Below are 16,274 nucleotides of genomic sequence, written 5' to 3' on the forward strand. Positions count from 1 at the left end.
AGATAATAATTAATTAATTAATTAGATCTTTAAAAGATACAAAGCTGACCTAGTTTGCTCTTTACTGGTAGTCCTCCATATTTTAGTTAAAAATCTGTCGGTATTTTAAAAAGTCCCTTATCGGATCTATGTAAAGCTCCCTGGGCTGTAGGAAGAAAAACAGCCTCACAGATCCTCCACTGTACTTCAGAGTCAGAATGTCATTTTTTTATCGCATAATCATGCTTTGTGTCACATGAACTCACCTTGATTGTTTTTTAAAGCAAAAGACCAAAGGTTTCATATGGCCAAAGCAAACGTCCTAGCATAGATTTCAGAATCCTGAGTCATGATTAAATTAGCTGCTAGAATTTTAAACAAACTGAAAATATTATCTGGATCGATCAGATTTATTCTATTCCCCCTAAAAAAAACAAAAAAGAAAAAAAAAAACTAGCATGCTGAAATGTTAAAGTCTATAACGATATCAGGCTTTAATTCTTTGTGTTTTTCTCTTTCATCAGAACTTTTCCAGCAAGACCCTAAAGCGAACTAGGAAGTTTGTCGTTGATGGTGTTGAGGTGAGCGTGACGACCTCAAAGATCATCAGGGATGATGAGAAAAAGGATGAGGAGATGAGATTCCTGAGGTAAACGTGATTTTCTGTGTTCATGTTCAGCACTGACTACATGGTTGAAGAGATTTAGATTGTCCGGTTTGTTCTTCTATTGAACCTTCTGCATGCTGCATCTATTCATTTCTGAGAAATGGAAAGGTGCAGCTGACTCCACTTTCAAGGGCGACTTTTGAATATGGACTTTCTTTCAGTATAAAATACCTTTCTAGGCTGACATTACAGCCTATTGTTGACTTCTGATAACCGCTTCTAATGTTGTTCCTGCTCCATTCGCAGTAATTATTTTTTTTAAAATAGCATTGCCATCTAGTGTTAAGAATATGGAACTGCATCAATAGTTCTGTAACATGTCAAAGTCCCCCCATCCTTTCTTTTTACACATATTCTATGTTTAAACCTGAACAACAGCGATTTTTAGAAGAAGGTAAAGGATGACAATGTATACCAAAATATTGTTTTGTCTAAATCTTCAAGTTTAAGTGTGAACTTAAAAATTTATTTACATTTTTTTTTCTAATAGCCCAATAAGTAGAATACATATTCTAATATGTGAAAATATGTTGTGTATTTGTGTGTGTTTAGGCGTCAGGAGCTGCGTGAACTCCGTTTGCTACAGAAGGAAGAACAACGTGCTCTGGCTGGTCTGAACACCAAACTGGAATCCCAGAGGGAACAAATACAGAAGCGCTTTGATCAGGAAATAAATGTGAGTTAGCCCCCACATTAGAACCTGGTGCAAAATTCATCTGCTCTGTAAATTGTAACAGCACTTTATGTTCCTTTATTCACTTTTGCCTCTAAAGGGAAATTCAGTTAATCCAAAGAAATATTCTTTAAGTTTCGTCTTTCCAAGAGATTTATTTGACATACACTGAATTTCAAGAACGAAATACATTTTGTCACAAGAAACTTCAGCTGTTTCCTAAATATTTATGTGAAAAAATAGCATAAATAATAAAAAAGAATAAATATAAAGTGAATTATAAATGGTTTTACTGTAGAAGTATTTTAGAAATGCCATTCTAGAAGAATATTATTTCTAAATCTAGAGGATGCTATGCTTTTGTGAAGCAGTAAATTTCTAGTTTAAAAAAGGGTTAGATTATGAAACATAATGGCAAGTTATTAACGCCTTTCAAAGTAGTTTAATGAATCTTCTGAAAATTGAATATGTTTAAAGACTTAGACATTCAGCCAGAACTAAATGGAAAAGGTTTAAATCAGTGGTCTTCAACTCCAGCTTGGGGTCTGATGTCCTGCACTTATGGATGTCTGTCTGCTTCTACACCAGAAGCAAACAGCTGAATGACTTCCTCAGTATGCAGTGAAGTTTTCCTGAGTTCTGCTGATGACCTGATTAGATGACTAAGGCGTGTTGAAGCAGAGACTTGTCTAAAATGTGCAGGACACTGGGCTTCCAGGATGACAATAAAAAAAATACCCAGTTTCAGTCGAACCCATTTGTATTTTAGAATGACTGATTCATAGTTCAGACCTAAATACAATTGAACATCTGACATTTTCCAGCTATTCTCTAACTACAGTAATCCGAGCCTCAGCAGTTATCGCAAAGAATGGACAAAAAAATAAAAAATTAAAGTTCTCTAAGTCTGTCTGTGTTTAAGTTCCTGCTTCTTTTTGGTTTTATCTTAGGCCAAGAAGAAACAGTTTGATACAGATCTGGAGAATCTGGAGAAGCATCAGAAACACACCATTGAGAAGATGGAATCAGAACACAGTATTAAACTCAAGGAAGAAACCAAACGCATCAAAGTGGAGCAGGAGCGGGAATACCACAAATTCCTGGAGCAGTTAAAACATAAAAAGAAGGAGGTATGATTCATGTATCTGCCAGCTATTACTAATAATGAATAAGATGTGAAGCCATGAACTACCTAATGGCCCTGTCACACCTTGACGATTATCCAGTGTATGCCGACATCCCAGAATCTTCTAAAATGCTCACATACGCTGAACTTCCTATGCATTTTTTAAATTTTGGGCGTATACACGAGTATTCATAACGAGTCCAAAACGTAGGTCTAACGACAGCTTAACTTTTGCATAACGCACGGCAGCGTAATGCCAATGATAGAGATCAGTAATGATACGTCACAAGCTAGTAAGAGGCAAGAGGCACCCAGCATGCATAAAAAGCACAGCAAGATTTCTCTAAACTTCGCAGTCATGGTATTAATCTAGCTGTTGTTTACCGCATGCCAAAAAAAGAAACTGGAACAGAGTCAAATTAATGAGATAATTCACATGTTGGAGGACAGCTTGTATGTATTCCCGTCTCAGCCTTGCTGGATCCTCCATCTCTTATGGAATGTCTGCTCACCATGAAGTCTGGAGGAGTACAGACGGTTTCCTCCTGTGAACCCCCTTTTATACCAAAACGCTGCCAGTAAATCATTATACAGTAGCTGTAAGATAGAAACACATATTGGACGTGTGTTGGAGATAAGTTCTAGATTAGTAAAGGACAAGTTATGTACAAGTTACTCATAGGTTTTGGTAAGCTGGACGCCACGACTTAAGAGTAACTTACACTTAACTTATTTCAACGATCACGTAACTTACCTGTGACTTACGGCCCACATGTGACTATACGCTAGGATACATCTAAAAATTTTAAGCATGAATTTCTTGACATACTTGCTGTATGTCGATGTCTGCCAGCGTGTTTCAATGTACTTCAGCATACTTCAGAGTGCTCATAACTTGTACAAAACTGACCAAAACTTATCCAACGAATGTCAGCGTTTTTGCCTAATTTTCCAAAAGTCTGCATACGCTGGCTAAATCGTCAAGGTGCGACAGTGCTATAAGAAATACTTTTGAGCTGTTAATCAGGTTTGCTTATTTCTGACCTTAATGTACTTTTCAGGTTAAACATTCGGTTGATAAGATGCCTAGGAGCGAACGTAAAGACACCTTAAAACAACGTATGAGCTTCTTCCAGCAGAATAAGCTGAAACAGGTCAGTATAACAGACATAGACGCGTATTTGCTCAGTTTCAACGGCTGCCAACCCTCCTTATCATCTTTGTTGCCATTTTTTTTAGGAGGAGAATTTTTTGATAGAGCAGAGACAGTTTCTGGATACAACCCTGAAGACGATCATCACCAACAACAAGCGGGAGATCGCAGAAACAGAGAGAGAATGTCTCAAAAAGAAACAGGAACTTATTAGAGGTGCAGTACTTCATTATATTTAAAGGTATGGTGAAGGAGGTTCTTTTTCTGTGGATCATCAAAGTAAGTGGTCCTCCTAACTGTCAATCATTCTGGTGATATATTTACGTAAGGCAGGCCTACGTGCTCGTCTCCATTTTCACTTATGGTGAGTCGGACATAGTGGAAACATTTCAAATCTTCTATTGGAAAGTAAGCTTGTATGAGCGATGCAAACGGCAACTTTTAAATGGAGCAAACACAAGGAGAAAAGCCTCTATGTGCTCTAGCTCACGTTTAATTCCCTCTCAGTAGGGACAGGGTTGTACATATGCATAATTCATATTTTTTTTTAAGTCGAGATGTTGAGAGTCTTTTTAAAATTCATGAAAATCCTCCACTATACCTTTAATGTTCAACTGTTGTGAAATATTTGAAGAAATTTTGTAAATGATTATGGATTATTTATGATTAGATCGAGAGGCCACATTATGGGACATGGAGGAGAAGAACCTTTTAGACAAACACCAGCTTTTGAAGCAGCAGATGAAAGACCAGTACTTTCTTCAGAGGCATCTACTCTTGAAGAAACATGAGAAGGTACGTAAATCAGTGGACATCTGTAATCCTACCATAAGGACAGTGTTAACAATATGAAGCATCTTACCCAAGAAGCTGTGGTGCATTTTCAATCTTGGGGTATAGTCTTATGACCGCTTTTGTGCCTCTACAGGAGCAAGAACAAATGCAGTGCTACAACCAACGCATGATTGAGATCATGAAGAGCAGGCAACAACAGGAGAAGAGTCGGCTGCCAAAAATCCAGCGAAATGAGGCCAAGACGCGTATGGCGATGTTCAAGAAAAGCCTCGGCATCAATTCAACTGGCAATGCTGCAGAGGACAGAGAAAAGATCAAGCAGGTTGGTCCACCGGCCTTTCTCCTCCTACAGATCAGTTATCAGTTGGAGTATCTAATAACTCTTACCCGGCTGTTTAGTTTTCTAAGCAGGAGGAGAAGCGGCAGAAGGCCGAGAGGCAGCATCAGCAGCAGAAACACGAGAACCAGCTGAGGGAGATGATGGGTCAGTGTGACAGCAACATCAGGGAGCTGCAGCAGCTGCAGGTGAATGAGTCATTTTTCTTGGCATTGTCATGTAGATCTTCTAGGACGTGTCTGAAGTATTTTAGGACGGTATTAATGTTGCAACATCAATATAAGAACAAACCAACTTTTTCTGTGTTTCAGAATGAGAAGTGCCATCTTCTGGTAGAGAATGAGACTCAGAGGCTGAAGCATCTGGATGAGCTTCATGTCCAGCAGATGAAGGAGTGGAGGGAGGAACTGAAGCTCAGAAAGAAGGTGGGTGTTTCCCATTTTCTCTAATTAAAAAAATCCACATTGTAGATTGGAAAAAACAAATGCATAAACAAAAGAAATCATTATATGTATTTAAACTATCTAGAGTGAGAACAAATGCACATAGCATATTCTTCCAACTTTGCTATCCAAGCCAATTTAATTGTTCTGACCAGGAAATTAACAGTATCCTTCATTCTTTTCAAACAATATAACTATATTTCATCTCCCTGACACTATATAGTGTTACCTCAGTATAGTTGTTAGATATTTTCAAAAAATAAACATGTTTTTTCATCTTTTCAGGTCATTGAGGACGAACTGAGCGCAAGGAAGAGGGAGCAGGAAGCATTCTTCAAGATGAAAGAGAGCATAGACTATTCAAACCTGAGCTCGCCCAACAAACACTCCAAATTTGTGCCTTACGTGGACTCCTCTACATCATAATCAGAGATGTACGTGTTGCATCTTCCTACTTGCAACAGACAGACACCTGCTGCCTCAGTTTCGATTTGCTTTATTTACAAAAACAAAATATTATTTTCTTATTTGCTGTAGTGAATATTTATGTTTTAACCCAAGTTTTATTTTGTTCTTCTTTTACCAAACAGTAATATTTGCAGCTAAAAAAATGCTCAACATGCCAAATCATTATTTTTAAAGGGTGAATATTAAGAAAAAAGATCATAGTTGCTTTTACCAGCCAGGCAAGTTTGCATAAGAAGCAGCAGTAAAGTACTGGTAAACTAGTAATAAAGTTTTTTCTTGATTAAATATGATTGTAAATGCTTCCCAAATAGTTTCCCGTTATTCTTTACTTGTTATAACCATTAACTTTTAAATTTCTGACGCAGCTGCCAAAACCTTATTTATGTATTGCTTATAGAAATCATTAACTTGATTGTAAATTGGATTTTTAAATGTTTTTTCTGTTTATCAACCATCATATGAAGGACGGCTTTAAATAATTTTATTTTCTTTAACGGGATGTGAGGTAAATTCCAAACTAATTTGATGAAATTTTTCTTTTTCTTATAAAGTTATTTAGAAGCTCAATTTTACTAAACAAGGGAAGACTAGATGTTTATCAGATAATGTTGCGCACTCATTTATTTTTATTTACTGTATAATTAGTTACACTGGACAGGAACTGACTATGCCAAAGTAAATACTGTGTTTGTTTTGTTGTATGGGTGATTTAAATGTGTTAAGTGTGCAATTGTACCATCACAGGTAATGAACTGCTTCTAACCAATGTGCAATACTGTATGGGTGTCTCTGCTAAGCTCAGAGTGGTTCTTTTCTGTTTGTTGTTGTTTTTTCTTTTTTTACTTTGCCTTTCTTTGCACTAAGAGGGGGAAAAATATAAAAAGTTTAATTTCTGAAATATATTGCTTTTCACGAAAGATAAGAAATATAAAATATATATATAGGTTTCTCAGTTTACATTATGGCAGGGGTTGTGAGTATAAATGAAATCTGTATGAAAGAAACCACTGGTGTAAATAACTTAATAAAATACTTTTTAAAAAAAAGCATTATTTCTGTTCAATTCAAAGCATAATGTAAATGAAAACCAATTCCTTATTTATTTAAATAGAATAATAATAAAAAAAATCTCTTTATTGTCCCACAATGGGGAAATTGTGAAAAAATCATACTTGATGTAACTAAAGTTCTGAAATGATCTTCTCTAATAAAAGAATACAAGCACCTTTTTTTGAAACTGATATAAAAAAGAAAAAAAAGCAAGCAATACCGTAAAGACATTACATTTATTATAGTTTTACGTTTTTTTTTTTTTTTTTTTTAGTTTTGCTGACCACTTAAAGCCAGATTTAACCAACTGCACACATACACTGATCAGTTGGCATATCAGGGGTTAAAGACCTTGCCAAGAGACAAAGCACACATGGCAGAAATAATCAAACTGGTAACCTTGGGGAGACAATTTATTCAACTGAACCACAGTTAAGTGGAAGAATAAAAGAAAAAAACACAACCCTGGTTAAAAAAGATTTTATTGACTTAAAAGCAAGTAGAGATTGTTTAATATTGAATACATAAAAAAAAAAGGAAGAATGACAATACTGAAAAAAGGGAGATCATAAATGTGCATAATACACTTCTTTTTTTTCCCACATAACATACCTGAATAAGCCATTATAGGTATATTTAAAAATGTATTTTTGGATGACAGGCCGTTGATGCTGTGATATGGCTTGCATTTTGTGAAACGTTTCAGCAACTAGAAGCAGAACAGCGTTAGTGTTACAGCTTGTAGCCTCGTCTATATTCATCACCGTTCATCAGGTTGCGTGACAGAAAAAAGTACATTTGTTTTTATTTTAACAAATAATAAATTTTATATTTAACATTAAAGCACATTTCATATTAACTCCTAACACAGAAGAAATAACTAAAAGATGGACTGTTTGACTTTTCACTGTACAATAAAAATAATTTGCTCTGCTGAATATCACTTGAAACCAGTCAAGCGTTAATCTAAAATGTTGTTTATACAATGGGCATTGCTTTATTTGAGCAACCAACATGAGTTAGGAAAGGCCTGTACACTTACAATACAGTAAAATGTTGCACAAATTAATGTGAAGCTTTCTTTTCAAAATATTCTGCTATTCAGATTTCCCAACAGTTTAGTTGTGTTAAAAGTTCTTTAACACAAAGCTTCCTTTCCTCTGCTTACCCCGGGATAGCTTCTTACTGATGATAGGATTAACCATGTTTCCAAAAGTTAGCTAAAATATAGCTAGAGCAAAACAATTCATAAACATTAAAATAAACAGCTGCATTCCTCTCTTTGCACAAAGATTGTAACATTAGAACAAGCTTCACCTGTACTGAGTGAAAAGTGCACATCAGTTCCAAATGACAGCAATGGTCAACGATAAGGCAAAAAGACAGAGTTAATAAAGGTGGATCTTAATAAACTGCAATAGCTCTTTCATTTTAGTAAATTAACTGAAAAGCATAACTCATATGGATTTATAACACAACGCATTTTATTTTAATTCAGATGCAATGTATTTTTGAAATTTAAACCTCATGGTGTATAGATGATGAAAACACAGGCGTTCAGAAAATGAGGATATCATAAAAGGATTTTATTTCAGAAATGTCATCCTTATGTGTCCATCAGGGCTGCAACTAACAATTATTTTGTAAATTAATTCATCATTCAATTATTTTTTCAATGTATCAATTAATAATCGGATAGCCAAAGTTTTCTTAAAGAAGATTTCTTATGAAATTAAAGCAGGTAAAACTAAAAATTTTTTGCTTGAGGAGTTCTGGATAGAGCATATCGACAGACATTTTTTTTTTAATCTTAAATGCAAAATATTTCTTGAATTATTGTACAATGTTGAAACAATGAAATTACCTAAGTAGGTCACTCTGTCAGCTAAAAGCATATTTAAAGTTAACGATTAATCAATTATTAAATTAGTTGAGGATTATTTCAGCCCTATTGTCCATTTCTCTACAGACTATGCATTCAGTACTTGCGGGAGGCCGAGGCGCTACTATTTTCCTCAAAATGGCTGTACTCACTTTACACTTGACAATCCATGATGTACCAACACTAGCAGATAATGTGCCTGTCTTCATCAAGCACCTTGGATTACACACCTCTCCTGTCTACCTTCATTCTTTGGGACCTTTATTTTCTAAAGATATTCAACATGGACCTCCCACTCTCTTATGGTCTTTGATTCCATTATGGCTTAAATACAAGAGTGCAACTCTTTGCCAGCAAACATCTGTGCACGGTGGCTTTTAAAACACTGGCTCCAGATGTTAGGCTTCTGAATATCCACATAAACTCTTAAGTAGGTTTTACTTTGAAGCCTGCAGTTATCCTTGTGGCTTCTTCGACCAAACCCTTTCCTTCAATTCAACTCTCCACTAAAAACCTTGAATACAATACTCTGCACAACCAACTGTTTTTGGAGGAATGTCCTCCTGATTTATTGTTTTTTTTTTAACATAGACATTATTATGTAAGATATAAGGGAATTAATTTATATTAAGAGTTTTCCTATTAAATGTGAATTATAGAAGCAAAATAAACATTTAGTTTAGAATTTAATTTATTGGGATGCACCTGAATCAAAGCTTTGAGCATTATAGACAACATTAAAGGATTAATAAGTAATGATGACACCTGGTGTTTCAAACCAGAACAACACATGGTGTGCCATGGAGGTTGCCAAATCAAGAGAAATGCTTTTCAGAGATGAAGATTCAAGACCATTCAGCCACACTAAGTTGTTGTGCTAATACTTTTGCAGGATTCTGAGGCTTCTTAGATATTGTTGAGACTATTTCTGGTCATCTTCTCTTGCTGGCTTCCATGTTTGCTACTGCTTTTTTTTTTTTTTTGTTACTAACTTTGAATGCCAAATGCTACCCTTTGTTTTGGGAACCCTGGGAACTGTTATATGATTGACTCAGGGAGCAAGAAGTAAACATGGCCTACACACTGCACAGGAGTAGTTCCGGTCTGTACCTCTAGGTTTGGAAAGACAAAAAACTCCACTAAGAAGTTTCTGATGGAGAGAACCAATTGTTTATAGAGAATGTTAATGTCCTCCTGGCTGAAAAGTTAGAATGACTTTGGTTGTTTTTAAAATCAATTGCTTCCTTATTGCTCCTTTAATACAAAAAGAATATTTATTCAAAAGAAAAAAAGTAACCTTAAGTGAAAACTAAGATTAAATTAGTGAATGTAGTCTTTAAATTACTGTAGATTTGTTGTTACCTTCCAACATATGAACTGACAAGATAAGAACACTTGCTATAAGGATGCTTTACCTGAAGATATTTCTATCAGCTGATTCATTTTAAAAGGACTAAGCCCACGGCAGAATATACTTTTGTAAGCACTAAAGCCCATATTTTGCAACTTTTTGCGGCATTGTATCCTTAATAGCATGGGTGCTACGACACGTTTAGCACTGTAATCTGGGCTAAACATCCTCCCTACAGCAACACGAGATGGAGGCTGTGACTTGCACAAAGCCACTAAAGCGACTATAAGTTCTTACAATATCTAGATAAAAACAATAATACGTAAACATTATGAAATTGCCACAAAAAAAAGGTCAAGTTATTGCTGCGTCGATTGGCTAGGTATTTTTGACAAGGTGTAACAAAAATATCAAAGAAAAAAAAAATCACCCATAAATAAAACATTTTGATGCCACATTTTTTTCATTTATAACCTTTGTCTATTATTTGTTCACTTCCGATTGTATTTTTAATGAACTATATGACCTAAGGTTTCTTGCTCAGGTAGTTTGAGGGAATCCAGCCCTCAATATTTTCTCCTACATATTTACAGAACCACCAACCACTGCTGTTTTTCTCAAGTACCTCAAACACAGTACCCACCTTGAAGCGGGATGTTTGCTCATCCCCTTCGAAATCTGCCACGGCTAAATACAACTCATCGCTACTTGGCTCCTTGAGTAAAGGTGGCAGCTTGTCTTTAGGTGGTCCGGGCTTTTCTGGCTTCATTTGGGGTTTGGGAGGAATTGGAACTTTAGTGCTCTTGGGCTCATCTTTTTCTTTGTTTATAGGTGGCTGGACAAATGCTTTGGGTTTGGGGGGAGGGGGTCTGCTGAGTTGTGGAGGTGGTCCAAGCTTGGGAGCTTCCAGCGGTTCTTTAAAAGGAGACTTGTTTTCAGTTGGACTTGACGGGTCAGATTTCTTTGGAGGTGGAGGTCTCCTTGGAGCCATGGCAGGCGGTCTTTGAGGTGGTTCTTTGTGTGGGGGCACTGCTGGTTTTACAGGGGGGGGTGATCGATCCTGGCTAAGACCATTCATGTGTTTCGGAGGGAGTTTTGGCTCTTCAGAGTGCTTCCCATTATTGAGCATAGGGATGTGGATTGGTGGAGAGCTTTGGGGTAAATTGCTTCTTGGGACAGAGGAATCATTTTGGTGGTTTCCTTCAGTGGACGTAGAGCCAATGTCTGCAGGTTTTGATGGCCTTAACTTGCTCCTTAAGTTGGTAATGTCCACTTTATTTTCTGCTGGTGGATCAGGTTTGGCAGCTGGCATGGGTTTTGGTCTGACCAAAGGTTTACCCTTTATTAACGCCGAAGGCCCAGCAACCTCTGGTTTCTCTTCCCGGGTATCCGTCTTAGGTTTTGGAGGCTGTTTGGGTACAGGTTTCAGATTAAACTTCTTCACCTCTTTAGCAGAAATCTTGTGGCCACACTCAAGACCCATTTCATTGCGAAGCGGAAGAGCTTTGCTCTTATCTTCCTTCCTAATCTCTGGTGGTTTCTCTGGTTTGAAAGGAGCTGATTTTGGAGTAGCAAGAGGCATTATGACTCCGGGAGCTGGTGGCTTTGGAGGCAAAGGCTTGGAATGATCAGATTTTGGCTTCTCTGCAGCATCCAACTCAAAGCTTTTATTGATAGACTCCCGTCGAGGTGGCAGAGCTGGTTTTTCTTCTGCTGGGGGGGCAGCTGGAGCTGGTGGTAAAGGCCCAGAGAAGGCAGGTGTTGTCTTGCCGGCACTGGATTTCCAGTCTCTTAGCTTGGGGCGGGAATAGGAATCAGAGGCTGCGGTTGGCTCATCTGGTAAAGGTTTAGACCAGGTATCATCAGAAACATTGGCGCCACCATCTTCAAGCCTGAGTTTCTCCATCTCATTGGGCAATGGAGCAAGAAAATTGGGTCGTAAGGCATTACTAGTCTTCTTGTACTTGTCAATAAAAGTGGCAGGGGCCCAGCCTTCTTTATCATCAATCTGGATGTACCACCAACCGCTTGCATTCTTCTCAACCACCTATTAGGAAGAAGGGTTAATAATTCAATACAGTTTAAAGTTAGCAATACCGTAAATTGATTTCAAAAGACTCACCTCAACTTTGACCCCTGCTTGGAAGCTAATCCCATCTGGTATGGTGGTCTGAAAGTCAGCTATAGTGTAATACTCTTCCTCGACTTGAGGTGGTACAGGTGGCTTAGGCAAGTTTGTACCACGTGGCTGTGGGGGAAAAAAATGTTTGTCAAATACATTCACCAAAGTTTTTTTAGCCTATGACTCATCGTCTGAAACATAAACTCATCTTGGTGTTACATCTTACAATGGTTAGATCTCTGCGTGGAGGAAGTCCGTGTCTTGATCCTACTTCTGTCAAAGTAAAAATACGTGTAAGACAGGTAAACTGCAATAAAATCTACATTTCCTATTTCTCTTTTAAAAAAATGTTTTTGCTTTAAATACAAAAACCTGTATCAGTTAATGCAAGCTGTTAAACATAGTGCCTGGTTTTTCATTTGTTTGGAGGACAATGAGATGTTTGTCAATATCACAAAGTCTATCACAGCAATTCAATTAGCATGTCTGCAACCAATACAGTGTGATATTGTACATTGAACACAATGATGAACATCAATATCAACTTGCGGAAAATTTAATAAAAATAAAAGTGGATCATCCATTTACATTCTGACATTGTACAGATGGGGCTAGCTTATCCTTCAGATGACACTGTCAATAGAAAATCACATTTTACATTGATGTGAAACTGTATTCAATAGTAAATTATTTAGATTGATTCATTATTAAACAAGTGTAACAATGCAGAACTTCATCCTCTAACCCAGTGTTTCCCAACCTTTTTTGACTTGTGTACCCCTTTAGGCATTTTGTCTTACCGTGAGTACCCCTCTCAGTTAAAAGTATTGATGATAACTGATTATAAACCAAAAACTATTTTTCTAAATCTTTTAATTTGAGCATTTTATTCTTCCCATCTCAAAAAAAAAAAAAAAAAAAAAAAAAAAACATAAGTATGTTGGCTGAAATTTAGTAAGGAATTAAATAATTTCATAAACTTGTATTTATAAAACTGGAGCTCTTCTGTGTAACTCTCTTATAATAGCATTTAAACTTGATGAACTTGATGAATACTGGAAAAAAAACTATAGTCAGACTGACTTAATAAGTTGTACTTTTCTTTTTCATCAAGAAAAAGAAAGCTGCTTTGATGATAGCCGAAAGATCAATGCGAAGAATAGGTGATCCTACGCTGTTTTCATGTGTCACAGCTGAAGGTGAACTCAAACATATAATAAAAACATACTTTTTGGTTGATAAAAGTTTCCAATTGGGTCCTCACAAAGCAAAACAGATCCCAGCCCCATTTTATTTTTACTACATAAGAAATAAAATATTTTCATGTACCTCTTGCAATGCTCTCGCTAACCACTAGGTGTACGCGTACCCCTGGTTGGGAATCAATGCTCTAACCGGCAAGTTGCAAGATCCTCACTCAGATTCCCTACTGATGGTTTTTAGAAGCCCTTGTGGCGCCTGTGTACTGCTTCTTTGCCTCTGTCACTGAGCCCCAGAGCAACTGTGGCTACAATTTAGCTTACCCCCATCAGTGTAAAAATGCTTGAATGTACAATAAAATGCTTTTTAGAGTCTTGGTCTTGATAAAGCACCATACAGTAAAAGCCATTTACATTTCATTTATGCCCAAACTAAATACTGTAGGATGATTTTAAACTACTTACTAATTTTGTTGTTATCAGAGAAAATCGAGAGCCTGTTTTCCTTCTGGTTCTCTCTGTTGTCTCTTGCTGCATTGTTCTGCAGGTTCTGTTTGGAAACCCCTTCCAGGTCATTCGTGCTGGCATGAGAGGCAGCACCAGCCAACTGTCTTTGGCTTTGAATGTCTGATTTCTTCAAGTAGGAAGCTGGTGCCCAGCCCTCTCTGCCCTGGTACCTGGATAGAGGAAGATTTAGATTAGGGGCCGTTAAATGATATGCATAACAATATGAAGATACATCAGCTGTTAAGCTATAGAAGAGTGAGCCCAAGAGGATTACTATATGGATCTTAACACAAACATTTCTCTATATTTTTTGTTTTAGAGTTTCAGCAATGATGATTTATAGATCTAATTTTAATTACCACAAAAGTCAGTCAATTTTTTATTGAATGCTGATGTATTCTTTTGGAGCTGAACCATTAAATTCATGGCCCTGTGGGCTGTATCTATATAGTCAAATAGTGAATTGATTGTTAATAATTTATTCAATCATTAATAGATGCATGGAAATTATACTATTTTTTTTTACATTCAATAAGGTTTGTAAGAATACATAATTTTGTATGTTATTACTTTTTGATCCTTCATTCTAATTGCTTTAAAGTACAATTCTGGACCATTATGTGTGAAATTATAATGTTGATTTTTTTTTTTTTTTTTGGTATCTCTGCTTCTGTCTCCTTGAACCCCAGTCGGCCTCAGCAGATGGCCGCTCAAACTGAGCCTGGTTCTGCTGGAGGTTTCTTCCTGTTAAAAGGGAGTTTTTCCTCTCCACTGTCGCTACAACCATACTTAGTGTCAGGGATTGCATTTCAGTCAATGAGTCGTTGAAATCAACTGGTTTTCCTTAGATAGAAAACTTTGAATCAATTTGACTGTATGATCTGGTGAACTGTAAAGTTGAGATGACATGTGCTATGAATTGGCGCTATACAAAAAAACTAAATTGATTTTAAGGAATTTCCTTACCTAGGGCCGGGTATTGTTCAAAAATTTTCGGTGCCGGTACCAATACTGATACCTTCACTTCGATACCGGTTCCTGAACGATACTTTTTTCGATACTTTTTTTAAAATAATATCAATTCGAAGAAAAAGAAAATTACAAAACATAAAAAAGTACAAATCTTGAGTTTTATTTTAAGCTCTGATTTTTCCATTTACATTTTTCCTCTTACATAAAAAAATTTTCAGTGTTTAATATTCACTGTTACATTGTGAGGACCTTTTTACTTAGCAGTTTTCCTTTCGGAAAAATTTACATGTCTGCTTTCTCAGGAGACAAACGAGCCCGTTGAATGGGATCCTACTGACAGCGCACCGCTGGTATGTGGGAGTCTGAGCGGCTCCGACAGAAATATTGGAAGGCAGGATGAACTGACTGCACTGATTAAGTTTTCAGGTGGACTTTCTCACTTAAAAAACATAATTAAACTACTTTATTCCCACTGATCACAGCAAATATAGCTGCAAGGCAAATAAAGGATAGAGTAGCTCCGCCCAACGAGCGTCAGACACACTTTTGCACTACGCAGCCAGAGCATCAAAGCTGCTTCAGCCGCGTCAGAAGCTGGTACAAGCAGCAAAAATAAAGCAGCAGACGCGATTTTGCTGCTCTTGCTGCGTCCAGTTTGAAAGCAGCATGATTCACTCCGCTCTGGCTTTGCACTGCCCACGGGCTGATGGGAGCGCCGGCTGCGGTCCGCTCTTCTTGCAGTCAAACACCGAGCAACTTTCTGCTCTAAATTGTTTCCGTGCACGATGTATTGCATTGCGCACTATTGGCATCAATCTTAATAAAGTGAAGCCACACTTTTGACCTGGGGGGCATTTTAAAGGGGTTCCACGACACTGCAACCAGTTCACAACAGATACACATGAACCCTGGCTGTAGGCGTGACCACCTATGTATTTTTCCTGAATGACACAATCACGTTAAGCGTTACAGCCAATCACCGAAACTTGGTACCGAAAGACGAGGCATGTTTCGATACTCTGTAGAACCGAAGCATTTTGGTCGGTACCATAAAAGAACCGATGTTTGGTACCCAGCCCTATCCTTACCTGATCTTCCACCAGCCTTCCAGGTTCCTCTGAATAACCTCCACGATCATGCCTCTCTCTAGGTCAATCTCATCCTGGTCCCTGGCCGAGTACGGGTAAATCACAGAGTATTTTTCTTCTGTGGTTGGAATAAAAGCACATTTCATTACATGTAAGGCCACAATATCTGTTGTGGACTCAACAGATCAAGTAAAAAAAAATTTAATAAAATGTCTTAATTAAAAGTCTGGGAGGCGAACCACTCACTTATACCTGAATAACAATAACAAAGTTTTCCAAAGCAAAAAGGCTGATCTTGCCGACTGGACTGCTGTTCTGAATTGGGGATTAATTCTTTAAAAAGCCGACAATTTAATCAAAAATGATTAAAGATCCCGTTGTTGAAACCACTGTTTGTTAAGATTTAGTATTTTCTACAGGACTGGATTTATTTAATGAGGAAGGCATGAGGAGCATCTTAAA

The 16,274-nt window shown here is 37.2% G+C and overlaps 2 protein-coding genes across 5 annotated transcripts in view; one reads left to right on the plus strand and one right to left on the minus strand.

Moving 5' to 3' along the window:
- Positions 1-5,743, plus strand: part of stk10 (serine/threonine kinase 10) — a 43,019-nt gene extending 37,276 nt beyond the window's left edge. The window contains exons 11-20 of the mRNA XM_038302204.1: positions 504-628; positions 1,199-1,322; positions 2,270-2,449; positions 3,507-3,599; positions 3,685-3,814; positions 4,269-4,393; positions 4,527-4,715; positions 4,793-4,918; positions 5,042-5,155; positions 5,459-5,743. Of these exons, the coding sequence (XP_038158132.1) occupies positions 504-628; positions 1,199-1,322; positions 2,270-2,449; positions 3,507-3,599; positions 3,685-3,814; positions 4,269-4,393; positions 4,527-4,715; positions 4,793-4,918; positions 5,042-5,155; positions 5,459-5,599 (1,347 nt within the window). The 3' untranslated portion in view covers positions 5,600-5,743. The remainder of the gene's footprint in view (positions 1-503; positions 629-1,198; positions 1,323-2,269; positions 2,450-3,506; positions 3,600-3,684; positions 3,815-4,268; positions 4,394-4,526; positions 4,716-4,792; positions 4,919-5,041; positions 5,156-5,458) is intronic.
- A 1,412-nt stretch (positions 5,744-7,155) lies between these two features.
- Positions 7,156-16,274, minus strand: part of sh3pxd2b (SH3 and PX domains 2B) — a 59,818-nt gene continuing 50,699 nt past the window's right edge. For all 4 annotated transcript variants that reach the window (XM_038302205.1, XM_038302206.1, XM_038302208.1 and 1 more), the window contains 5 exons: positions 15,813-15,930; positions 13,711-13,922; positions 12,273-12,319; positions 12,047-12,172; positions 7,156-11,971 (listed from right to left, as the gene is read on the minus strand). In XM_038302205.1, the coding sequence (XP_038158133.1) occupies positions 10,451-11,971; positions 12,047-12,172; positions 12,273-12,319; positions 13,711-13,922; positions 15,813-15,930 (2,024 nt within the window). In that variant the 3' untranslated portion in view covers positions 7,156-10,450. The remainder of the gene's footprint in view (positions 11,972-12,046; positions 12,173-12,272; positions 12,320-13,710; positions 13,923-15,812; positions 15,931-16,274) is intronic.

This window comes from Cyprinodon tularosa, unplaced genomic scaffold (assembly GCF_016077235.1).
Source record: "Cyprinodon tularosa strain WSP-4 unplaced genomic scaffold, ASM1607723v1 ctg484, whole genome shotgun sequence".
In the NCBI taxonomy this organism is placed as follows: Eukaryota; Metazoa; Chordata; class Actinopteri; order Cyprinodontiformes; family Cyprinodontidae; genus Cyprinodon; species Cyprinodon tularosa.